The following is a 27,548-nucleotide window of genomic DNA, read 5'->3' as shown; positions in this document are numbered from 1 at the left end:
TGTTGTTTTTCCAGCTTTAATGGTCAATGTTTTCACATATTATTACATAGCTTCAGAAGCCAACCTCTGATTGTCAGAAGCATCTTATTCAAAGCCCCTAAAAATCACGGAATATGTAGCAGTTAAATAAATAGAGAATGAAAGAATGAATTGGACGGGAAAACATCTAGTGTCATCTAATCATCCAGCACAAAAAGCATGAAAATCTCTCTCTTCACAGTCTTCATGAAAAAGTTGTCCAGTTGTACAGCAGATTCTTTGTATACAGTAAATTATGGCAAATCACTCCATGCTTTACTTCTCAATTCTCTTACAATACATCAGAAATGAAAACAAACAACAACAAAAACTTGAATTGTCAGCAGTTATCTGCCGAGAGGTTTTCTAACCCAAACAAAAATGCAGAACGAGTCATGTGCTCAAACTTCATCTTTACATTTTAAATCAAAATTGTGTTATGTTCCACAGAAAGTACATTATATACAATCAAAGAGCACTTTCTACATGTCTAATGGCTTGATAGTCTTTAAAGACTGAGACGCTTCCACTAACAACAGTTTTAATTTTTTATCCAAGTTTTTTCTAATTTTGAAAATGAGAATGTTGTCTTTTAGATTTGTAGATCCAGGCTGTATGTTCACAACAGATAAAAACAGTATTTCTTTAGGTACTAACTAGCACTCCTAAAAAAGGAGTTGGTTTATGGGTGAATTGTTTCAAGGCTCTCGTGATGTTTTGATCTACATACCTTCATTTGACTAGTAATTTGACATTGCTATAATGCTCCAGATACTATTCTCTACAATACAGTACATCTGAAGAAATACAACAATGAGATGTTACCAAATGAAGGATGCCTTTTCATTTTGAAAAAAGAAAGGGAATTCTTATTGCCAGAAAGTTTGGGAGAGAGCAACAAATTTAGCATCCTGTCCAAAAATATATTCCTCTACCGAACAAACCTTGTGGCTTTGAACATCAAAGAAACAGATATTAAAAATGATGTTCTTTAAGAGGCTGTTCTTTCAGAGGTATTCGGTTTCTATTTGGTACCCTAAATCAGTGTTTCCCCAACCTTTTTTTAAGGAGGGACTTCAGCAGTACACAGTTTGGATGTGTCTCTTATCTGACCCATCCATATCAAGTCTTGGAGTCTCTAGTGAAGAGTTGAGTCAGGTGTAATTTGATTAGAAATCGTTGAAAAATGTGTAGTGTTGGGGTGCCTCCAGGAACAGAGTTGGGAAATACAGCACTAAACCAGTGGTTCTCAACCAGTTGGTTTCAAGTCTGATTTGCTGCGTCCAGTCATACTCTATGGTAATTTGGTGTAAATTTATTTAAAAGTCAGTCCTGTATTGCAAAAGCAAACCAGCTGAAAAGCACTGGCTTAAAAGATGGGAGTGTTGCATTTTAAGTACAAAGACACAGTCAACAGACTATGCATTTACATTCCACTGGCACGAGTCTTTGTGTGGGTGGCCACCATTCACTCGGTCACCACCCAGTACCTCTACATCACAGTGCCTTTGTTAAGTGAAGCTCCAGTAAAGAAACGTTAGGCCAAAAGCACACTCTACACAAGTATGCAAAAACGGGCATTAAATTCAATCTCACACAGCTAGACGTTTTTGTGTTTGCCTACTTGTGTGTAGAGTATGTCTTAACAGTATTTCCTACTATAATTTAATTACATAAGTTAAGATATTTGCAAGTGCACTGCAGTATAAGCATTATCCCCTAAAAAAACATAAAGATGAAACTAACACACTTCTTACTCTGGCTTATAGCATATAGCAATTCTTCATAACTGACCTCGTTTGGGTCCATGTGGATGAAGTGTCACTATTCCCAGGTTCGAGTCGAGGCTGAACCTCTCTGGCTTGGTCTGTAGCGGCCTCATAAAAATGCAGGGCTGTGTAACCCTAGCACTGCCCAAAGAGAGTCTAAAGAATAATTGATTAAATATTTAAATGTCCTTCGAGACGGTTGCATCATCATCGACACATGATGCTGGGTTTTTGGACCACAATTGAAGAGTCAATTATGGTGATTTGTGGCTCAGGCGCAGCTGACAGTATGTTGATAAGCATGTGTAAAAGATTACGCTCAAACAGAGCACCATTGGTAAAAAGGAAGCCTAACAATGGCCAGATGAAGTTACCAGAAAAAAAGTCTTAACTCCAAATATCAGCAAAGAAATATTCTAAGACCCTGCTGGAAAAACCAGTTCACACCAAGCTGGTTTGTAGCTTTTAGTCCTAAACAAGCTTGACCAAAACAAGCTTCACCTAAAGATCACCAGCTGGTAATACAGGTGATTTACCCTCAAGATTGGACCAGCAATAACCATAAGAGATTAGTTATAACTAGCTAGAAAACATGTAAAACCAGGTACCAAATTAAAATTGATTTAGGATTTTCCAGCAGGGTAATGATGGCTTAAATGCAAACAGTAAGTGATGGTATATATGTGGAGAGAGAGTCCTTGGGATATTGAGACACATTCCAGATGTCAGGCATTTAGACTTCAATATACAATATATTTTCCTTGACCATTTTACATTTCAATTTGAGAAACACAAAAATATTTTTTTAAAACTTTTAGAACAAGAGTTGTGAGCGTACATTTGGTTGTGCTCACGTCAAATACAAATGAGGTATGACCTCAAGCTTTCAAGTAATTCCAACATCTCATGGACATTTAGCTGCAAGGAATGGGGAATAAATGAAAATAAGTTTATTGGGAAAGCCGTAGCGCTCCTTTGGTGCTCCGAGCCATAGTCTCTGAGGGTCGCGGATTCAAACTCGGAGCTGGGGATTCTTTGTGTGCCCGTACTTGTCCCACAGTTCGTGAAGTCTGCTGGGAGTTTCGTAATGGAAACCGCTTTCGATAATGTAGGGACTCTGAGCGCAGCAACAGTCGTGTGTATTGCACTTCGGGCATTACCATCTTTAAACACTCATCTCGTGGAGGAACACGGCCTTTTTGTGTCATGTTAAGTGGTAAATCATACCCAACAATTTCCACTTTGGCACTGGGCTGCCAAGGCCGTAATTCCTTATTCGTGATCTGTGCAGCAGAGCGAAGCGGTGGCAAATTCCCTCCGAAGCAGCTCCGGACAAGTCGGTCACGAGACTGACGCAACAGCTGGACTTCCCGCTCAACACACGCTAGTCCCATCGCTCTCAGCTGTCGCCACAAAGAGGCATTGAAGTGATCATACAGTGCCGAATCTATGGCATTCCAGGCTCTGATTTTGGCTGTATTTTCTCCTGAAAGGCTGCTCTTGGAGTCAGGTGTGCGCATGTTGAGACTGACATACAGAACATCGTCGAGATCCCAAGACAATAAGCGGCGGAGCAGCACCAAGGATTCGTCAAAGTATTCTGAGATCATAACTAACGAGAAAACTCGCTCCATTTCTGCAGCGAATCGTTTGGCATATGCCGGCGCCTCCGAAGATGGCCTGTCTTTATCACCGCCTAGGTCAAAAGTCAGTGTATTTCTTGCATACATTGAATCCTTCTCTTCTGGACGATAGTAGCTCCAAGGATGGTCCAGGAAAGTCTCTAAAGAGCCATTTGGGACACGTCTAAAGCTAAGACAGTATTGATTGAAGTAGGTAAACAGAGACTCAAACATCGCTCCCGGTTCCCGCAATATCGTGATGTAGATTGTGTTGTTGGGCATGAGGCGTCGTATCTCAGCCCGGCTGAATCGTAAGTGATTGGTGATGATGTCAGGTGGTGTGGTGTGTGGGTGAACGAAGTGGGCACTGAACGGTCGAGGGTAACAGAACTGGTGGTCACAGGTGGTAATAGGCAACGCCACAGTGAGGTTGTTGCGCTCAGCAAAGCGGAAAAGAATGTTCTGCACAGTGGAGCTGGCCGTTTTGTGCGTCTTAAGGAAGGCTACACTGGTGTGTTTAGCAGAAGGTCCACTGTTGCTCTGGGTTGAGGAGAACGTGGAGGATGGACACCCCAACCAGAATGCCTCTAGCGTCCTGCAATCAGAGGGGAGAATTAACGCAGAAATAAAGACAGGTTGAAAGATCAGAAAAATGGTAATGCAAAAACAAATATACCCTACTCATAAAACTTTGTCAAGCCTTAAGGTCCTTGCATTTATCCAAAAATGTTAAAATTAAAAATGTTGTGTCACGTTGTTTCAATCAAATCTACACACTGCCTCCAACACTTTCATTGGTCATAAAAGAAAGTGGATCGGATTTTCTGCATCCTTTTTAAGAGAAAGGACAACAAAATCATCCTCACTGTTTTTAGACTCTATTTTGTATTAATTAATTAAAATCAGGGATGTAGTGGAGGCTAAACGCACGTAAACACCATTTACGCACCTCACAAAATTCAGAAATAGCGTTTACCCACCTCCAAAGTGCCACCTCTAAATTGAGTTTATCCACCTCTAAATAGCCTATAGTTCCTAAGCCATTTTAAATTAAGCTTATGTCGTTTCAGTTTCATATTGTTCATTATTAGTTTCATAGGTTGTTTGTTGTTAAACCGAAGATGAAGTCTTTCATATTGCGCTGCAATTGTCATTGTTGACCAATTGCTTGCGATGTTGCAAGCAGTAGTGGTTCGGATTAAGTTTGGATCATTTTACTGACCCGGATCTTTGACTCGGTCATACAGAATAACATTTCTATAAATTTTGCATTGATTTATGCGATCTGAAGAGCTCAAAGAGCTAACAGAGCTAGCAATTTCTCTACTATTTCTCTTATTGATTTTCATCAGCTATGACATCAGTGCGATATCATTAGTTTGCGAAGCAATTTTTTCTATTCAATTTTACAGACATTAGATTAATGTATGAATTGAATAGTGATTGTGTGACCTATATGACGGAACAACCAGTGATACCATTTGTAGAAATATCAAATGATAGCCTATAAATGATGTCATCAGGATACAAATACACCATTAGGCAGTGGCCCACCTTACCATGACCATGATGTGGTCACCCAGAATTTATAGTTCACCCACCTCTATTTTTACCACTACACCTCTGATTAAAATATATTGGACTCAGGGTGCAAGGTTTCTGTGTGTGATTAATATGAAAATTTCGGATTCAGTGTGCAATAACCTTTAGCCGGTTTGCTTTTTTCAGCTGGCCACTTCTGGCCTGGTACGTTGGTTTTAGAGTCATTTTCGGGGATTTGGTCAAGATGGGAGACCAGTTGGCTAAGCAGCTAAACCAACCATGACCAACTTTTACAAGTTAAAGATCATTTTTTCAGCAGCAAGAATCAAATGGAATAGACTAAAAACAATGAACGCAAACACAGTGATGCTCCGAAATTTTGTCAACCACAAATCTGGCCAAACTAGTTTTGAAGGTCCAAAATCATGAACAAAACAATGTGTTTAATTGACACTTATCCAAAGATGCATTTTGACCATGTAAGTGTCTTTATGCACACAATATATAGTAGATAATCTACATGAGCTACAGTTGCAATATGTAAAATTTGAAATAATGAAATATGTTTGGTAAAAAAAATGTTTCAGTGCATCACTAGTAACAAGGTAGGGATAAATGGAGGGATCGTTCTTCAAAGGCTCTTACAAGTTCAAGTGACCCCCATGGTGCAGAAGCAAGCTGACCGTACTGATTGCAATCAATACTAGGAATATCTTCTTCTGAGACATCTCCAGGTTCTTTCACTGCAAAAGAGAAGAATAGGACTTTACAAAGGTGTACATTACTCATACATTTAACACGTATCCAGAACACCAAATATAACCTTTGCAGCAACATAAACAACAAATTCATGAGCACAAAAACTGTACTGATCATGATTTCTTTCAAGCTGGATCTCAAACTGCAAAGTGCCTTTTTTATGTTCTGGGTCATTCAAACACACGTTCAGAGACAAAGACAACAATCAAACCTAAAACATGGACAGAACAGGTGTCACGTATTAGCATTCGGACAGTGTTGCCTGTCTAATGCTAACAAAGTCTTGGATATCTTCCATACGAGTCAGGGCCACCTCTTCCCTCGGCTTCTAATTACAGTTATCTCATCTCACTTTCCCTTCCTCTCTCACCGTATCGAATGGCACTTCTACACAACCTGCCTTTATTTCCCCTGATCAAGCCCTGATACTACTGTAGTTTAATTAGCATTAGTATTACAAAAAGGGTAAGCCATTTCACTCCCGATGCCATTCAAAAAGAGCCAAGACAATTAAATGACATGACTTCCATTTTAAGCACAAGCGCAAGATTAGCAATACAATCCACTGACAAATATCATGGAAAAACAGCTTCTGGTTTTATGATTTTATAGCAGTCTGGACTGTTTGCAGATTTTACAGCAATGCAATTGACATTTAAATGCTTGCTACACAAATATCATGGTTTGGATGGTTAAGCAGTGTACACCGAGCAGAAGAGTGAACGCATTACAGTGACTGTTTTCTATAACCGAAGGCAAATTCAAGTTTAAAATGCAGATGCAAATGCATACTGCAGGTCAGAGTTCAACACAGACTGGCTGTCTGGGTTTCTTTCTCCAATGGTAATATAAACCATCACCTACAGCATGAGTGCATGGTCTCTTGGTACTGGACCAATCAGTGTCATGTATCAGCACATGAAAAAGCTCATAGGAAAAGGCTCTAAAGACACATCAAGTAATTAATAGTGAGGTTCAAAGCACAATTAATATTCCTCATACTTTAAATTAGGGATTTGTACCAATCCTTTAAACCGGTTACATTTTGGTACTAGGGGAACAAATGATACTTCAAGCCATGCAGCTTGAGAAGAGATATTCTATTAAAACTTCAAATTACTTGAGTGCTTTGAAGAAGTTCTTATTTTGGCTAGTGAGTCTCACAGTTAGAGGCAGCTCATTTCCTGCTCTTTAATTAAACTGCACATTTCTATTGGGGGAAGTTGTGGCCTAGCGGTTAGAGAGTTTGACTCCTAACCCTAGGGTTGTGGGTTCAAACCTCAGACTGGCAATACCACGACTTAGGTGCCCTTGAGCAAGACATTGAACCCCCAACTGCTCCCTGGGCACCACAGCATAAATGGCTGTGTGCGTGCGCGTGCGTGCGTGCGCGTGCGTGTGTGTGTGTGTGTGTGTGTGTGTGTGTGTGTGTGTGCGCGTGTGCTCACTGCCCTGTGTGTATGCACTTTGGATTGGTTAAATGCAGAGCACAAATTCTGAATATGGGTCACCCTACTTGGCTGAATGTCACGTCAAAAAAATTTAATAAAATAATGATCCAGAAAGATCTGGTAGGTAGGACTACCATCAAGTTCGATACTTTTTAGGCACCGACCGAATTGCCTCAATACCATAGTGCCCAACCCTGCTCCTGGCGATCGACTGTCCTGCAAAGTTTAGCTCCAATCCTAATCAAACACACCTGAAGCAACTAATTAAGGTATTCAGACTCACTTAAAAATTCAAGGCAGGTGTGTTTGATTAGGGTTGGAGCCAAACTTTGCAGGATAGTCGATCGCCAGGAGCAGGGTTGGGCACCCCTGCCACAGAGTATCGAGAAACGTCTCGTCGTTCAGTACCAAATTTTGATACAGAAGTGGCTAATCTTATCAACGTCAGTGAGCCAATGAGCCTGCAGCACTGGGTGTGTTCGACCAGAAGCAGTGCAGATCAATCAGTGCTTGATATCCGTAAGAGCGATTCGAAGGCGTACGGAGCAGTCTGCTCCCTATAGCTCTTGTGGTACTGTAATACACTGATCGGTCTGCACAATCAGTCCACGTCACCGGTTACACTCAGAGATGAAATGATACTCGCTGTACTGGTTTTTCCATTGCGTTTCAAGCCAGCTTTCCACTATCTTTGACAAACGACAGACTGGAAGTCATTCATTTTCAATGGAGAGTAGCGCGGGAGCTGTGTGGAGTTCTGATCATATGCAGATGTTTGTTCATACTACACTAATGAAAGCATGTGTTACGTGACCATTCATGCATACTGTAGCATCATGACCTGATGGGGCATGTCGACCACGCGATAAAGTTAAGAATCCTACAACTTGATGCAAAGGAAGAGCAACTTTCAGGAGCAACGGCCAATAGGAAAGACGACGGTAGAGCTTCATTCTGGTCTCAGCCGTAGATAAACATACAATGTTATTGTATTAATGTATACAAAAATAATTATAATGATTGCTTTTATGTTATTAGTAATTGGAAGACAAACATTATAATACTTTCTTGTTTGCCGTCAGCATTAAGCAAATGCGCATTTATATTATTTAAACAAATCTTTGAATGGCTAATGAACAGTTAATTTTACAAACCTCGCAAACTTCAATCCAGCTGTGAGATCTTGTGAAGTGTGCGTTTTTATCCAGCACGATCGCTTGTTCTCTGCATGCAAATTATTTCTCTGCATATTCATGTCATTTTCTGTGTAAAATAATTTTTATTTGAAAAATATGATTCCCAGTGCACACAAACTTCCCAGAATACTGAGTGCCCTGTTGGTTACAGTGTTTACTTCCTTTTTAATTGTATTTATATTAAATATTTATTTATTTGTGAAAAACACTATCATCTAAAGTATGTTTATTGTACACATTTTTTTTATTCCATTGTCAAATGATTTCAAAATTCGTAAATATTAATAATAATAAACAATTATCAGTTTTATATCGTCTATCAGTCCCGATTTCCAAAATATCGGCTGTCAAAAAACCAACATCGGTCGACCACTATTTAAGAGTGAAGTAAATTCCTGCATCCATCTTCCAACATCTAGTGTAAATTCTTCAAAAGAGTGGAAGCTGTACTAGAAGCAAAGAAAAGATGATTTTATCCATGAAATATATATTAAAAACATCATCTTCCTTGAACGTAACAGCTAATCCCTTTAGTGGTACATTAAGACCAGTAATACTACAACAGATTCTCCATCATTCCCTGTCATTCAAGCCACACAAAGCCACAGTTAAGGTGAAGGCAAGGAGATTATAATCCGATCTGTGCTGTTTTTTTTGGAATCAAAATATGGCTTTTGGGGGAAAACACCGAGAGTCAAGCTGTGATCCTATGGTGCTGAGTGGTGCTATTGTGGATTTGTAGAAAGACGCTCTCTGGAGAAGGCATTGAGTTACTGTGATATAGCCAAGCTTGTGTGACCAATCCAGCAGTGACGCGAGGAACGTCCAGCCAGGCAGGCATTGAGTGGTGGCCCTGAAACCAATTAATTTGAGCAATTCCAGTTTAAATATACAGCTACTGTAGCACATACTAAATCCAAATTAATATTAATTTAATTAATGAAGATATTACTTGTCACTAGCATTTGCTGCCATTGTTGATTGGCGTTGAAATGCCTTCCATGGCGAGTAACAATTTAAATGCTAAAACAGCAATTTAAAAGTCTATTTAAGTTTTTATAGTGTTATTTTGTATAAAAACTCTTGCACATTCATTGCTTATATGATCAAAAGTAGTGTATACTATTATTTAGACACCTACAACTTAACCATAAGTGCTACCAACCACGAAAGTGTCAACGTAAACTCAAACATAAAAGCCACACTAATAGGACTTTCCCTTTACTAAAAAAAGCACATCAAATAATACTTATTTTCATTATTTATTCTCCTTATCCAGTCCGTTGCAAATCACACTTGAAACTAGAAATACACAGGCCAACTTTCAATTCTATTTCACCATTTCAGACCGCCAGAGACGGTCTATACATGGTGGAAGAAGTCGCGTCTTGTTCATCACATCGAGCACCTTGAATTAATACATTTCAGTTCAACTTTGTTTGTACAGCACTTTTCGAGATACAAATCATTGCAAAGCAGCTTTACAGAAAATTAAAGGGGGGGTGGGTGAAATGCTCGTTTTCACTCAATATCCTGTTAATCTTGAGTACCTATAGAGTAGTACTGCATCCTTCATAACTCCAAAAAGTCTTTAGTTTTATTATATTCATAAGAGAAAGATAGTCTGTACCGATTTTTCCCGGAAAAACACGACAGCTGGAGGCGTGACATGTGGGCGGAGCTAAAGAATCACGAGCGCCAGTAGGCTTTTGCGTTGAGAGCGTTTGGAAGCTGTGAATTTACCGTGAGGAAAAAACCATCATCCAAAACAAACCATGGCTAACAGTCAGATTCAGCCATTTATTTATGATCCAGAATCAGATCCCAAGACTGAAACTGAACGAGAGCAGCAGCAGCAACGACTCGCTCTGAGCGGGGCTCGAACCCGGGTCTCCGGCATGGGAGGGGACGCACTAACAAGGAGGCAGAGATATTTTAAGCAGTTTTACTCACCGCCTGGGGTTCCAACACACGATCGTGACCCTTTTTCATTGGGATTGCATCATCCTTAAGAAATAAACGATACGCAAATCCATCGTCAGACTGGGCCTTGTTTGTAAAACAAGCATCTTCGAAATGCAGGGAACAAACACAAACACTTGCACAACTCCGTTGATGCTCTGTAAAAATAAACTCCATCCACTGGTCCCTTAATGCTGTTTTTTCTTTGGTAATCTGTGCAGGGTTGTCTTGCCCTGGCAACCAAAAACACACTCCTTTTATGACATTTCGCGACGCTCTCGCTCTGATCAGTGATTGTCTGTGCTTAGCCTCTCAGTGCTCTGCTATACGGGAGCGTCACACAGAGCCATACTCGAAAAAAACTTTCCGAAACTTGTGACAAACCGGAAGGAGTATTTTTGGAACAGAAATACTCCTTCAAACATACAACTTAATTTTTTAAACTTTGTCCATGTTTAGCATGGGAATCCAACTCTTTAACAGTGTAAAAAACTCAGTATGCATGAAATGGCATTTCACCCCCCCTTTAAGATTCTACAAAATATTTTGTAGTTGCTTATCAGTGGTGACTATGTCAGTTAATGTTCATATGGTAGAAATGTATGGAAAAATCAATTAAAGACATAATCAAACAGTCCGTGAACATTATATAACAGCATTTATTATATGTTGCAAACAAACTTGGTAGTTCTGTATGTTGTTTCAGGGTTGGCATCATCTGAGGTCCTCTGAGGGGTTGATATCTCACACATGACTTTGACCTATGACCTGCCAGAAGCTATATCAACTCCTGACTAACCAGAGTTATTTTTCCTAAAGGCACAGGCACTACGTCTGCCTCATGTTCTACATGTTCAGGTCCTATGGACCTTATGGATACACATATTCACTGCCCTGACTGTCTGGGCATCAACCATCTTAAGGAGGCTTTAACTGAACCTTGCCAAGAATGTAGTCTAATGGCATTCGAATCTAGGCAACAGAGATTAGCAAAGTTTGGACCGGGAAGTGGAGATTTCTTAACATCAGTCAAGACTAGGACTCAGACAGGTAGCAAGCACTCAGCAAGAAAAACTGAGGGGCTTCCAAAACATCTCACCAGGTAGTTGAATTAGCTAATGCGATTCAGAGCGTTCAGGCTTTGTTGGCTAGATAATTTCCGCCTGCTACTCAAAGTGCAAATGAGGATTTGAGAAAATCAGTAGTTAACCCCATATTGCACAAGGTTGTACCAGTGTCCAAATGTCCTACAGAGGACATGGACACATCGTCTTTGGTGGCTTCATATTTGCTGGTTAGGAATGAGCAGGACTGTTACATACCCTTGGAGGAGACTTCTTCTGAATCTGCACACTCTCAAATCTTCAGTCCAGCTACTCAGGAGGAACTTGAGCACAGGGTAAGAGCAGCTGAGTCTCGTTCCCAGCATACTGGGCATAGCATGAGCTACCTTGCACTAGCTGCACAACAGTTACCTGCTCGTCATTCAACTTTGTAGCAGGACAGACAGAGGCAGTCTTACAGACCACCACAGCAGGATTCCTGTCTTGGACTGTCTTTGAGAAGAGAGGTGCCCAATTCTCAGTTGAGCACCCAGGCTGTGTCTATTGAGGACTGCCTCTGCTTTTTTTTCCTGTTTTGGACCCAGCAAGTAAGGTGCACCTTTATTGCAACAAAGGTTTGCTCGCTGGGAGGTGGACTCCATTGTTGAAGCATGTCATGCATAAGGCTTGTGCTTGTGACTGTTAAATCTCATTCCACTCGGGCATTGGCCACTTCTTATGCAGCATTACGTAGTGTGCCTTTCAGAGATATTTGTGGCAGCTATATGGGCATCACATTACACATTCACAAGGTTCTAGCAACTTAACATGACCCCTTCTTCCTTGATCAGTTCTGCCATACTTACAGAAGATGCTTCACCTTATATCCTCGTAACTTGGCTGTAAACCACTGAACATATTCCTCACAAAGTGTTTTCAGTTCAAACCATATGAACATCTCTTCGGGTCATTATTCAGGTCAAAATTGTTTTCCAGGCCTTTTCTAAAGTGACGGCATGAACACTTTTCTAAGCATGGGTAAAGATGGAATCCTCTATAGAGACGTCTTTCCTGTTATAGATATAAGCATACAGAGCAACACAAAATGAGTCCTGCTTTAGCTAAAACACAGTATCATGATGAATACATCATGCAAAATGCACACAAATTGTTTTTTAAGCATAATGAACCTTAACAGTGGAATTGATTACCGGAAGTGCCCATCAAAGCAGTGCTTCGATTCTCCTGGTTACGTATATTTTTCAGTATGCTGTAATTATCTAGTTGAATAAAAGTCTGTTAAAATTAGCATTTGCAGGATGATATCAAAATCCAGACATTTTTAGAGACAGGTGAAGAGATATTCTCATGATTAGTGTGTACAGAATACTCCAAACTCAATGGAACTTTTAGTTTTAATTAGGGCTGTCAAGCGATTAAAAATTTTAATCAAATTAATCAGATTATTCAGTGGATCAATCATGATTAATCACTATTTGCAATTACACCTGAATCCTTACCATTTTTTTTCTGAAATGCATACCAAAAGATAAATAACAGGACACAGATACATAATTTTCATGTATTGATTTATCAATATGTAGTTCTTTTTTTCAGAATTTCAAAAGTTTAACTTTTACTTAGATCAAATTTACCTGAGCACTATATCAAACCATGCCATTTAACTACAGATAGCGTAAGAGTTTTAGGTGAACCAGTGGTTAAATATAGCCACATATCTACACTGTAAACCCTGATAAGTTCACAGAACTCAAAAAATATTTTGTAACAGATTACACAAAAACATTTAAGTGATGTTTTTAAATGTTTTAAGTTTACATAAACTTAAAAAATTTAATTCCAGTTGCCTTAAATTATCTCAGAGTTATCTTAAATAATTATATTTCTGAACTTATAATTAGGGAGTAATTCACTCATAATTTTATCTATTTTTCAACTCCTATAATGTGGGAAATACACTCAAAATTAGGCTTTTGCTGTCCATCCTCAGTCTAACCACAGGCTCTACTCTTCACCACAACGGTAACACTACAAATCCAACATAACATAAACCTTTGTAAAATCTAATATAACACAACATTTATGTATTAACTTATGTCCCTCTATGTTAATCTTGTGTAAAAACACACAAAATAACACTTAATTTCTAAATTTATTTTCCTTGTTTTCTGAAGCAAAGCATGCTGGGAACTAGAAAACACAATCATTTTAAGTTCACCTCACTACAACAAATTTTTGAGTTAACAGAACTTATTTAAATTAAGTCCAATGAACTTTCGTTATTATTTGAGTGCAATTAACTAATTTAATTTGATTAATTTCACTGTTCGGTTTTACAGTGTATGAAATTATGCATAGAGAAACTCGAAATAATGAACTCAGAAACACAAACATGCGCCACAATCACATAAGCAGCACTCTGGGCACTCTTGTCTCTTGTTTTTGGGAGGTGTTCATTTGCTCTGCCACAATACGGATCGATATTTTCACGTTCTGAAGGCTTCAAGTGCCAATAAAACCAAGTAAAAATGCATATGCTTTCCCAAACAGCTGTAATATTCGCTGCATTGCATGTAGGCGTTCTGCGCATGCGCAGTGTGAAACACAGGACGCTATAACAGGAAGAAGCTCCAGCGTATCAACTACCAAAGTCGTCTCTGTTTATCGAGCTTGGCATGAATGTATTTGAGAGTAACTCGGGTAAAACCTTAAGCTTCTTCTGTGTTTTCGTCGTGGCGCTCGCCGCTGTTTTTTACTATCTTGAGAATTCAGAGATCGACGAGACTTTCCTGACCTGAATAATTTGTCACACTGCTCGAATGCGTGAAATGCCTTAAAAAATTTGACGTAATTAACAACAAACAACTAATTAACGTTGTTAACGTGCTATTTTTGACAGCCCTAGTTTTAATTCAACGAAACGTTACCGATTTCACCACACTGTGTCAGAGCTCGTTTAAATAAGGACTGAGATGCTGCATTGAGATGCTGAAACCTGATGAATAAGATCAGAATTAACATATTTATTCATTTGTATAACATTTCAGTCATTATTCTGTAATTTTTCAATGACAGCCATTTCACTGTATGTAATTTAAATAATTATGCCAAAATTCATAATTTATATTCAAAGTCTGTAAGCGTGTTGTTCAACATTTTTACATTTCTTGCAATGCCTGCATTAATCTATTTTACTACTGCTCTTACGAATATAAACCATGGTATGTGTAGTAAAACTGTAGCAATACAAATGGAAATCAGTACGAAAAAAAACAAAAACATGGTTACCACATATTTACTATAGTAAAACCATTGTAAATTTTTGTAAGGATGCTGCATACTCCATGCGAACGTATAAATATTCAGGTATTTATACTTTTTAATTGAGCTTGTATTTAACACACAATATTCATTTTTAAACATCTGGGATTCTAGGACAATGCTTACAAGTTCAGTCCCAAATATAGGCTCAAGTCCCAACATAATAACAACAGTCTCACAAGTTACAGTAACAGAGTTGAACAGAAGGCAAGTGTATTTATCACTTTTTTATTACACCATGCTGAAAAGGTCTGCAAACAGCTGTCACGAGTCTTTACATTCGCTTAAACAGTTCACATTCACCTGTCTGGGTGGGCCTACTGTTACTATCTGTTTGTTCTGACTGCAATTTGCAGCATGTGGAGAATGTAAATGTGATTAGCATGCAGTATTCTTTATGATGTTGATTTAACTGCTGGTATTTGGCAAACAAAACATCTAATAGTAACAGCAGTGACTGGACTTGGACATACAGTATACCTTTTTTGGTGAACTACCTCTTTAACATACTCAAATTTAAACAATACGTTAAACTTCTCTAAAAGTGTCCCTAGAAAAGGAAGCTGTTTTGAGTATTGGACAGAATTAAACCAAAACTAACAGTGAAGAACGCCTGTGAGAACAGAAACAGAAGCCACTAATTTAACAAATCATGCGACTCTAAACTCAGATTTTAGGTTTACATTTGAGTTTTTCTTCCTATATAACATTACAAATCACTTCTAGAGTACTTTATTGTAAGCACAGTTCAGTAAAGCATGAAACACCCCCACCCCTCCACCACCCTAATGCAGCATTATTGTCTAAATCCTCCAAAAAAAATCAATCTGGGAAATGAAGCTTGAAAATAAGCATCAGCAAACCCCCAACCATCCACATTTGCATACATGCTCTCTCTCTCTCAAACTAAAATTTATCAATTTTTCTCTCTTTATTTTGAAAGTAGAGCAACCCTCAAAGAATTAATATTATAAATATTATAAAACAGCTCCTGCTCTGAATGTATGAGGCACAGTTGAAGCAGATATGATCAATGTTTGCAATAATGCTTGGCCATTATTATAAACCACACCAGCCCACACCACTCCATATCCCTCTCTTCTGGAAATATTATAATTGCTGCTTAGATGCTTGGCTTGTTTTTGGTCATTTATCCTACGCACCTATCGATCCCTTACAGGGTGAGGGGAATTGTTAACTGCTGACAAAACAGTAAAGACATTTAAAATGTTACATAATATAACATTTCAAATAAATGCAGTTGTTTTTAACTTTCAAATAATTCATTTTCACACAAAAAAGCACCTTTTAACATTGATCCGTTTTTTTTTTTTCAGCAGCAAATCGGCATATAAGAGTGATTTCTGAAGGACATTATATAAACACATAACAACATCAACAACAATAAACAATTAAAACACAAAGGAATACCATTCTTCAATACAACTTCCAGAATAAGTTCACTACAGCACAGTACTTCTTAAAGTATTATTATTATTATTATTATTAATAAATAATTATAATAAAAAATGTCACTATTTTGAAGGTATAGTACGTTCCATATTCATGTTTTACCTTGCCAAAAAAAAAAAATGAAATTTTTATACTACGATTCAACTTTTAAAGATTAAAATGTTTTTAGATTCTTCACTGAAAAAAAAAATTACTTTCTTAAAGTAATTTTTACTGCTACATTTCTGTACTTAACTTTCATAAATAAATGAATTAATATTGCATTATTACATATAACTTCACATATAAAATTAAGTAAAATCCCAAAGTTAAGTAGATTTAACAAAGAAAATAAGGGACTTTAGCCTTGCCAGTAAGTTGGAAAATGTTTACAATAATAATGAATTAATTTAGTTAAAACATCTTTTATGATTTTCAACGGTAATGTATTTGTCTACATTTTTAAGAGTTACAGCATAATACCTATTAATTGTAATTTATTATTATTCATTCATTTTTATCATATTTTATTTTTTCTATTTTATTAATTATTAATTTTATCAATGATTTAAAACAATAAAACAATAATAAAAAATATGATTGATTATGTGTTCATGAGGATTTTCATTTTTCAAAACAAATTAGTATTGTAACTTGTAGCTAATAATAATAATAATCACACTTTGTTATTTCATAATACAACTAGTAATTATAAACCGTAATATATTTGTCTTCATTTTTCCAATTGGATTAATATAATTATAATTAAAACATTATTAATACACTTACACTGATGTTTTAAGAACCAAATCAAACTGTAAAATAATAATAAGTTTGAGTCCACTTTAAAGTCCAGCTACAAAGTCCAAATAAAACATTATACAAGATTATATACATATAAAAAAGATTTAATATATTAAATGTTTGCATTCATGTCATGCAATCATTAACTGACATTAGAGAACTACAAACATGAGAAATATTCTTTGCAACTAATATATATATATATATATATATATATATATATATATATATATATATATATATATATATATATATATGAAAATCAGAAATCACCTACTTTATGTTTAGGTGCATCTCTGAAACTGAATATAATTATAAAAACTGTAGATTTTAATTGTTTGCACGAAGACATTTCATTGACTTGCTCCTAAATATCTCGGGTCGCTCCTAATTATGCAGCACTAAACAGTGAAAAATGTTCCTGTGGTTAATAAGGGAACAGTCTGTTGTCTTGCATCAGTGGCAGTGAATAGAGAACGAGGATAATTATTCATGAAGTGCGTGATGAACTACTCCTTCATATTGCACGCTTGAACTCCAGAAAGATTTCAGAGAGGTGCGCCTTTCCAACATTAATTTCCAGCGTCCTCTACAGGATTTGATGTGTCCTGAGCATCCCGACGGGTCATGGGTTCAAGTCCCCTGGTGCTCGTCTAACTAAATCCCTGCAGAGCACAACATCCCGAGAGACAGACAGATCCGCTCCAAGCTCCAGACGAGCCAAGCGCGAGATTGAATTATTGTGGAGATGTAACAATCAGCACAGATCTGTTCGGCCCTCGCTAGCGCCGCTCGTGTTTTTGGACTCGAGCAGATGGCACAACCTCTGGTGAAACGCTGAAGGGAGATAAATGAAAGCGATCGGGAGGTGTGTGTGTGTGTGTGAGAAAGATGGGAACATTACGTCCAGAAACATGCACATGAGTGCAGACGGTGCTGCTTGACGACGCATTATAAACACACGGCCGTGCATTATTTCAGAAAAGTTCAGGGCTCGAGGGGGCGACATACAGTAGCTTCCTTCAAATGTCACATGTGCAGTCAGTGTCGCCTTCATAAACATGTTTTGTTCAGGTTAAAAGGAAAGTAGTACAGTACTGTGTTCAAGCGCACTTCAAGGGTTTCATAAACAGGTTTGTAAGCTGATGAAGAGCTAATTACGGATAAAGCTTGTGTTGTTTCTGAGTGAAGCGCAGCACTGTGTTGATTTACACAGCTTGTGATCCAGTGTTTTCACCATCTTTCACCAAACACACTCTCATTTTTATTACATCTTTGCATAATTTACAACATTTCTGTGGACAGTCTTTTATAGCGTTTCACCAGTAGCCCACCAAAATAAAAGCTCAAGGGTTTGAACATTTAAAAGTAAAAAAATGTAACTATTAGTATTATATATTTTAACATACACATTTTTTTTTTTAACTTAAAACAGTAATACATTTCTGTCTTGATTTTTTATAATTAGAGTTAAAATTATTATTGTTATTAATCATCATGATTACTATTATTATTAAATTTGGGTTCCTAAAACATAATAATAATAATAATAATAATAATAAATTGATTGCGTTTATTTATTTTATGCGATTGATTTTGTTATTATTATTATTAATATCACTGGAGTTTTAGGAACCCAACCAAATTAAATAGTAGTAGTAATACTATTATTAAACTTGATTGGGTTCCTAAATCACCAGAACCTATCACAGAGTCCACTTTAAAATCCAGCGACTGTTTCAAAATAAAAGACCTTACCCCAAAAAAAAAAGATTGAATATTTATAGCACATTGTGTGACCATACTGAACAAATTTGTCATTACATTACTGAAATATTAACATAACACAAAATATCAAGAGGACTGCATGTCAATATTTTATGTCTAAGGGGGCTCGGCTGACAAAAATGGTTTGGGAAGCCCTAGTTTACACTACACTAGCATTCAAGTCAGCTTAAATGTCTGTATAAGGCGTACAGAAGACAAAAAGAGGAACGCTTCAGTGATGGAAGAGGTGTCTGCGGGGTTTAACGCGAGTCACTGATATCCTCTTACACCCCTGCTGTCTGAGCAGAGAGAGACCCGCGGGGGTTCAGCGCACCTCATTGTGTCTGCACCCGTGCGGTTGTGGGGTTATGGGATCTGTTGCTGGGAAGGAGCATCTGTAACAGACTGATAGTCAAGACCCTTCCTAAAGAGCATTTCATTAATCCTGCAGTGGCCCCTGAGCAACCAGCCATCCGCCGCAAATCTGACGATACGATTCAATAATACTATAGTGTTTATGCAATGACGTACTACACACTAGTTTTACATGCATCTAATTGAAGCAAAAATCAGTATGAAACTAAACATCCCACAATGCAAATTGTTCAACCTTTTAACCTTTCACTGTTACAAATAACTTTAAAACTAAATGTGCAAATTCAATTTTCTCCTTATGCACTCAGACCACCAATAATAAGGACTTTTTTTATTTTTAACACAATTATATTTTTATATTATAATAATAACAAATATTTGAATATTTTTATATTACATATCATCAAATATATTTAATTAAATATTTTTTATTTTTAGGATTTAAAAATAAAATAAAGTAAAATAAATTCATTTCTGGGATAATAATTCTGACTCACTATAAACATCAAGTCATGTAACAAATCCAATGAATGACCAGAATAATAAAAATAAATTAAATATATAATTTTTTTTAATTAAGATTTTAAAATAATATAATTAAATGAAATAAAATGAGTAAATTTCTCATCTGAGATCAATCTGACTCTAACTCTAATATCAAACATAGTCATGTAGGAAATACAATGAATGACCGAAAAAAGCCCTGTCTACATAATTTACACATAATTGTATTTAATAATACTAATAATAATAATAATAATAATGAACAATAATAATAATTTAAATATACAAAAATCATACTTTGATATTTAAAAAATAAAACAAATTATATATATTTTTTATTTTACATTTTGTGTATATATATATATATATATATATATATATATATATATATATATATATATATATATATATATATATATATATATATATATATATATATATATATAAATAAAAATATAATTTAAATTTAAATTTAATTTATGCATTTAGCAGACTTTAATTTATGCATTTATGCATTTTATCCAAAGCGACTTACAGTGCATTCAGGCTAATATATATAAAACTTTTTTTTTTTTTTTTGATAAATCTTACTCCAAATAAATTAAACGTCAAACATAGTAAAGTCATGTAAGGAATCCCATGCATGACAGCCGGAAAAAGCCCCGGGTGAAATTTTCCCGTCACCTAAACCAAGAGCTCAGCCTCCGATGTTATCATACGAGCACATCTGAAGTTTCTGAGAACACAAGGAGTGACTGTACAGATTCCCTTCTCCATTCACAGAGATGACAGGAGGAAAAACGCTGCTTTGAAACACAATATCTCCGAGACCACAACAGCGGCTAATTTCAGTCCGCTGTAACACTGAGGTCAAAGTGGAGCCGTTTGATACAACAGCTGAAGTTTGCCGAAAGCAGAAGAGGGAAATATTAAACCTTCTGAAGACGGACGGCCAGTTGGCTTTAAATCGGTCCATCAAAACCAGTTTGTCTGGGCTTCAGAGAACCAGAGAGTGTTGAAAAGGTTCATGGGAAAGCTATTGGCTCTCTCTAATTAACTCATTAATGGGTTTACTAAATCATGTGTATCAGGGTGATCATTAGCTTAGCTAAATGTCAAGCTGTGCTGGAATCAATGGTGAGTTTCTGCTAATGTGAGGTGTTTTAAATCAATCACTTCTAACAGACGGAGTGTATTTACTCTGACGAACACACAATAACACTTAGACACACTCACATGCATGTTACAGAGGCATGTATTTAGTATATAATGGGTAAAAACTGATAGCCTGAATGTGCAGCTGTATTTACAGCATCATTCCTCCAGTCTTCAGTGTCACATGATCTTCAGAAATCATGAAAATGTGCCGATTTGCTGCTCAAGAAACAATCAAATGTTCAAAACAGTTGCGCTGCTTCATATTTGTGTGTAAACCATAGGTAATATATTAATAGAAATCCTTTGGAACATTTGAAATGTCTTTACTTACACTTTTAATCAATTGATATGGGGTCTTTGCTAAACAAAAGGTCTACAAAAGTATGAATCTTAAAAAGATAATCAAAAACATTAAAGATATTGACACTATAAGTAGGCTACCTTTAAAATGTCACTTGATCAATTTAGTTCATCATTGCTGTATAAAATAATACTGACTTAAGACTTTTGACCAATGCTATAATATGGAAGACATTGAATAAACAGAAACGAGAGTAACTGCGACTTTCTCACAATTCTGACCTTTTTCTCTGAATTGTAAAATAATAGTATTTTTTCCCCTCAAAAGTAGACTTTATAAATCATTATTGCAATCTTTTTCAGTCTTCCATACAATAGCGTATTATATAATAAAACCACAAAAGTCTCAAGTCTTTTCTTTCCCATATTTTGGCTTGAAAAAAAGTAAACACATTGTCCGGTTTATAATTCATCTCTTTTCCCCTTCCTCCTGTAATTGATTTGCACGGAGAACACAAGTTACTCTGTAGGAGGATGAGATTCATATTAATGCACATGCAGGTCCCTGAGAAAGCAAACGGACATTTAAAGTCAAGTGGAAGAAAATGAGGACAAGAGCGAGGCACTGATGAAAAGACACGAGAAAAGCAGCTAGCATCCTCAGAGGAAAACGAAGGCAAGAGTCACAGAAAAGGTTGTGACCAGGGAAACCAAAGGGGATGCAGAGAAAACATGGCTGGAGTTTAATGAGTGCAGTAAATTAATCCCACAGACAGATGCACGCAAGCAACACACTTTCCTGCCTTCACTTTTCTGTGGAGCAGCCATCGGTAAATATTTAATCACAGGCGATCTAATCAGATTCCCACTTTACATGCAAACACATTCCAGCACAGCAGAAGAACGAGAGCAGACGAGCGACCAGACGCACATCTCACCTTACCTTCTCAAGTGCCCAGAATACATGCAAGAATAATCAGGAGCAACTCATCCTTATTACTATTGACTGGCGTCATTGCAATGGAGTAATAATAACTGATAAAGATCAAAATCTATCCCGTAAATGTCATTTGAGAGTGGCAATCAGACTAGATTAGCACCGAATGAAGGATCTATTAAAAATGTAAGCGAATCATATAATTGATCTCAGTAGAACACGCGTTCTCCTGTTGACTTTCAGGGAGAGTGGCGATCAAACTCTCGCAGACAAAGCTGCTTCAAGATATATTACTGTAGTAATGTGATATTAAAGCAGTAAGATTGTAATTATGTTTGGTCTAATCAAGTCAAGCGGCAAACAAACTATATGGTAAATTTGTAATTCTCATAAACCAAAAATAAAAATAAACTGGTGAAACAATGGTCACTCATTTTCACAATTACAAAGAAATGGTTAGTAATCCACGGCCGTTGTTCAGTCATCTTGGGAAGAGCGGTTTATAAAGTGGCTCCAACTGGTCAACTAAAGAAAGCTGCACAATTTCATTCACCAAACCAAAACGAGGAGTTTTTAATAACCAGAGTTGTGTCCATCCAAGGCATTGATTAATTTTATTCACTGGAACAATTTCAAGTTCATCATTGCATCACTTGCTCACCAGTGGTTCCTCTCCAGTGAATGGGTGCCGTCAGAATGAGATTCATTAAGATTCATTAACATCATTAAGATGTTTTAACTTTAAACAGTAGCCTCTTGCTAAAAAAGGAGTCCATATTTCATAATAATGCTTCCTTTGTGTCCATCCCTGTTGTACGCTCACATCAAAGTCCACCCACAAATGTGTTTCCAATGATTTTGGCTTGCTGTGTGAATATTTCTCTCCTGATTCAGAGGAGTCAACTTTTTCCACTGCAGAACACAAATTTTATGGATTACGGACCAAGCAATGGCAGAATAAGCAATGGTTTTCGGTTAAGAAAAAACTATTAATTAAACATTTGTTTCTTAAAAACATGCAGCTTCACTGCAGAGCCTCCATTAGTGAACAAGTGAATCAAACTCCTCTACACAACTGTTTCTTTAATAATTAGACACTCTCTGCTGCTGAGAACAGCGTTTTCGGTTCAAACTGGTGTTCATCGAACATGCTGGTAAACTACGTCTGCTAAAACACTGGGATATGATCCAGCTCAAGCGAGAGCTCTGGAGAGCAGGTTAGTTTAGATATAAACTTCAGATTAGATTACATTCTTGTAAACTCTTTTTATAAACTCTTTAAAAAAAAGAAGCATTTTTTCATCCATATCTGATCTGCAATTAAGATTCAAATTTCTGTTCCTCTTAGTTCAGATTTTATAATTCTATTGTTTTATTATTACCGCTCTGTATTTCTTGCATTTGTTCCACCAGATGATGTTGAGCCTCTTAATAAAGAGATTATCTGCCATGCAAACACCGATTAATAATTTTCTGAAAGGGGAAATAAGGAACAGCAGGACAAACAGAAAAAGATAAACACAGATCAGCTCATGCCACACAAGCCTGATGTGCTAAAGACTGCATGACTATTCAAAGCCATTTCAAATGGCAAATCACAAAAAGTGACAACTCTATTTCACACTTAAGAGTTTGGTGCTAATGTAAAATGTTTGGGGGCATTTCAAGCATTCAAAGATGGAACAACTATCGATTTTTATTTAACAAATTAACTCTTGTAAGCCATCAATGAGCTTTAAACAAGCCTTATATTTTAATGCTAAACTGACATTTTAATGCGGAATACTGGAATAAACAATTATATTCATTCAAATCAACTAGCGGAGGTCAGATCCTGAATGAAACCGACTGGTCAAACGCGTTAGCACAGGTAAATCTGTTAAAGAAAACCTTATTTATAGCATGCATCTCAATGAAATCAATATCTATAAATCAGCTGGTCATCACTGTACATCAGAAAGGTTAATGATGTTTGCTTTCTGCTGCAGACGCACCAGGCTTGAGAAGCGAACAATGTAAATGCATCATAAACCGCCTGCGTATTAATATTAGGATGTGTTAGGAGACAGGTGTGCAGTCAATCCAGGCCACTGACAGTGATCACGCATTACGGCAGCCGGCGGGATTCTCACCCACCTTTGTCATCTCACGCTCCGCGGCTGGTGGATGATGGATGTAGTTTCCGATCCGCGCAGGGAAACAAAGATCCGAGCCGCTTTGGGTTCGCTCCTCCGCGGATATTTGCGCTCAGAATCCGCGGACGCGCTTCAGTGCTCGGTAGGTCATCTCAGCGTTGATAAATACCGGCGCGTCGTTTGCCGCTGTCTGTCATCAGCGTTTTCACGCGACTGGCTGGCTGCAACGTGCGCCGCCTCTCTCGCGCGCCCGCGTATTCACTACGCACGCGCACGAGTCAAAAACCGGAGAGCCGACCAGGCACTGCAGTTAACTTCTAGCTGTTGAATTGAGAAAGTAAATCCGAATTTTAACCAGTCACGAGGATATAGCTCGTCAAAAAGGCTATATCTCGCAATTCGTCTCCATTACAAAATAATTCGCCTATTTAGACGTTTTCCCTTGCATATTTCTGGTTATTTTTGATCCTGAATCACAAACCCATCATAATGGTCAATTTTAATTTTGAATATTCCGAAAGCTGAATATATAAGCTTTCCAATGATGTATGGTTTGTTAGGATAGGACAATATTTGGCCGAGATACAACTGGTTCAGATTTAAATATTGTGAAAATCACCTTTAAAGTTGTGCAAATGAAGTCTTTAGCAATGCATATCCTACCAATCAAAAATTAAGTTTTGATATATTCAAGTTAGGAAGTCTACAAAATATCTTCAAGGACCATGATCTTTATTTAATATCCTCAGTATGTTTTGCATAAAAGAAAAATCAATAATTTTGATAATGTATTGATGGATATTGCTACAGGGGTGTAATGATCCATCCATATGGATCAATACATCGATTAAATGTCTAACGATGTATCGATGCCACACGTAAAATATCGATATCAGTAGTATAAATAATTAGGCATCTTATTTTGACACATTTTCACCAATGTCCATCTATGCATTACTGCCAGCGCGTGCATTCTCGTTCAAACTCATATGTCGGGACGAGGTCGAGCGTAAAACTGACGGTATTGTCACGCGCTTGTGAGAAGTTTTCAGCACGCAGTGACACGCGCACGCACAAAGACAGCTGTATCGACAGCACTTTTTGTGCATGGATGAACCAAATTACATCAAAATGGGCTTTGTTTAATATCTTCGTAAACACAGACGGTTAGGCCTATGTCTTAACACAGTGGTTCTCAAACCTGTCCTGGAGGACCCCCTGCCCTCCCTGCATCTTTTGTATGTCTCCAATAATTATCACACCTGATTCAACTCATCAGCTCATTAGTGGAGACTGCAAGACCTGAAGTGGGTGTGTCAGATAGAGGGAGATATGCAAATAGTGCAGAACTGATTTTGACTGAACAACTTTTAAGGATTAATCTATAGGCTATTTAATTTATTACGGAGCACATGACATGCAGGAAAAATAGGTTATACTAAAACGTGCACCCGATTACTATTGCGTTCCCTCGATTTACCATTTCATTCACTCGATTTATAAATTGTGCGAATGATTTACTAATTCGTTCCCTCGATTTGCTAAATCGTGTGAACGAAATAGTAATTTGAGGGAAGGCAATAGTAATTGTGGGAACATTTTAGTATTGAGGGAACGAATTAGTAAATTGTGTGCACAATTTATTTATTTTTTCTTGCATGTCATGTGCGGGGCTCCATAAATTTATACGCTGAAGAAGTCTTATTTTACATTTGATTATTAGTTTCCTGTACCTGAAAAGATTTTTTTTTATTTTAGACCTGAAAAACTTGAAAAGCACTATTTATTTAATTTTTTGTATTATTTTCTGCTATTCCTTTTCATTTGGTTATCTGTAGAAAAGTTTTTTAGTACTGAGCCCATAGCAGTCAAAAATATTTTCAAATAAAGTTTTAACAGCTTAATTTTTGTGAATAAAGTCCTCCTGTACCGAATGTGGCTAAGTTGTGGGTTCTAGCATGTTCCCTTGTTATTCTCTTGTAGGGTGTTGCATTGTTGTTAAGGTGGATTTAGATCATTTTCTGCCTTTTGGATATTCTGGTCCCTGTGTTTTGACTCATTTTCTTTCTCTCTTTTTTCTTTTATCTACATTTATAATTGTCCACCAGATCTTAATCTGTAGCACAAATACTGTCCAAAATAAATAAATAAATAATAATTCTCAAATATGGCTCCTCACCTCTGCTATGGTTTCAGCCGTATTTCTTATCCTCCCCCTGCTGCTCATTTTCTCTCCCTTTATTTCTGTGCAGTGACTTTGTCCTTGTGGGATCAAGTATCCCAGCACACACAGAGCACTGTTATCAACAATGAGGGCTGGTGAGACTCTGTCCATGTGTGTGTGTGTGTGTGTGTGTGTGTGTTTAAGTGCAGGTTGTCAGAAGAATAGATCTTGTGTATGAGTCCTGGGTGAGAAAGAATCAATATGGATGGTGAGACTGGAAAGTAGTTAAAGATGAACAGAACTTTGTTGAATTCTGTGAACGTCCTGAGATGCCGCTCTCACAAGCGCTTGGACAGGTGTGTGAGGAACTTGTGTGAATCGGTATCTCTGTCCCATTTCAGACTCCACCCATCCACATCTGCCACTGCTTCTCACAGGATTCATCAAATAAACCATGGGGAAAATAGTATAATTTAATATGTGACTGATTCACCCATGCATGTATTTCTTCAATTATTTTTTTTGACTTCGTCATATTGGCTATTTTGCTTCCATAAGATGCATTCAGAAACATCCAGAATGCACTTTTAAGGGTATGTTTAACTGCACTTTATCTATTTGCATCTGTAGGTTTTAATTTCAGTGCATAGCTTTAAAGGCTGTTTTCTCAAAATGGGTTTTCTGAAGGTTTTTACTGAGAGAGAGGTTTGTTTTGACATCATTTGCATGATTTCGGTGGGACATTAATTATAAAAACTGTTAACTGTTAACATTATTTATACTGTCTGTTGACAGTATTATCTGATTCATGGAGAGATAAAAGGAAAATTAAAAATCTAAAATGTTAACAAAGCAAGTACTTTGAAAGTGTCTTATTTCAATGTTCACAGCAATCTTCTAGAAATGTATGCAAATTAGTGCATATTCAATTAGATAATGCATCATTTACATATTTAATATTTTAGAAAACTTGCTTACATTTTGATGGTATGTGAAACAGTATGCAACTACAAATATTTTAAACACTGACGTCACATTAATACTTTATTGCATGTTTAATTCAGCAGGTGCGTCCTATTTTGTCTGAAAATACTTTTTAAGCCTAATCAAATAAGTCAAAGAGAAGAAAATCATATTTCTTCATCTTCATTCCTCACACTGGAGCCATATTGAGTGCATTGCATTGTGGGACACAATATGCATGGCAGCAAAACTAAGACTAGTAATAATGTATTACAAATGTTAAAT

General features: G+C 37.0%; 1 protein-coding gene across 1 annotated transcript; it reads right to left on the bottom strand.

Moving 5' to 3' along the window:
• On the bottom strand, window positions 1-24,431 carry LOC127961179 (galactose-3-O-sulfotransferase 3-like). Its single transcript, XM_052560167.1, has 3 exons — window positions 24,138-24,431; window positions 5,597-5,694; window positions 1-4,004 (listed from the first exon to the last, which is right to left on the bottom strand). Exons 2-3 carry the CDS (start codon window positions 5,677-5,679, stop codon window positions 2,738-2,740), a joined length of 1,350 nt encoding a protein of 449 aa, XP_052416127.1. The 5' UTR covers window positions 5,680-5,694; window positions 24,138-24,431; the 3' UTR covers window positions 1-2,737.
• Between the last annotated feature and the right edge of the window lie 3,117 nt (window positions 24,432-27,548).

Source organism: Carassius gibelio, chromosome B7, assembly GCF_023724105.1.
Source record: "Carassius gibelio isolate Cgi1373 ecotype wild population from Czech Republic chromosome B7, carGib1.2-hapl.c, whole genome shotgun sequence".
NCBI lineage: Eukaryota > Metazoa > Chordata > Actinopteri > Cypriniformes > Cyprinidae > Carassius > Carassius gibelio.
The sequence above is the reverse complement of the archived record's forward strand: the minus strand, read 5'-3'. Positions and strand labels throughout refer to the sequence as shown.

Excerpts from the sequence above, each read along its gene's own strand:
- LOC127961179 (XM_052560167.1), bottom strand. The coding sequence starts at position 5,679 with ATGTCTCAGAAGAAGATATTCCTAGTATTGATTGCAATCAGTACGGTC. Across the intron at positions 4,005-5,596 it reads CATGGGGGTCACTTGAACTT|GACGCTAGAGGCATTCTGGT; the intron begins GTAAGAGCCTTT and ends CTCTGATTGCAG.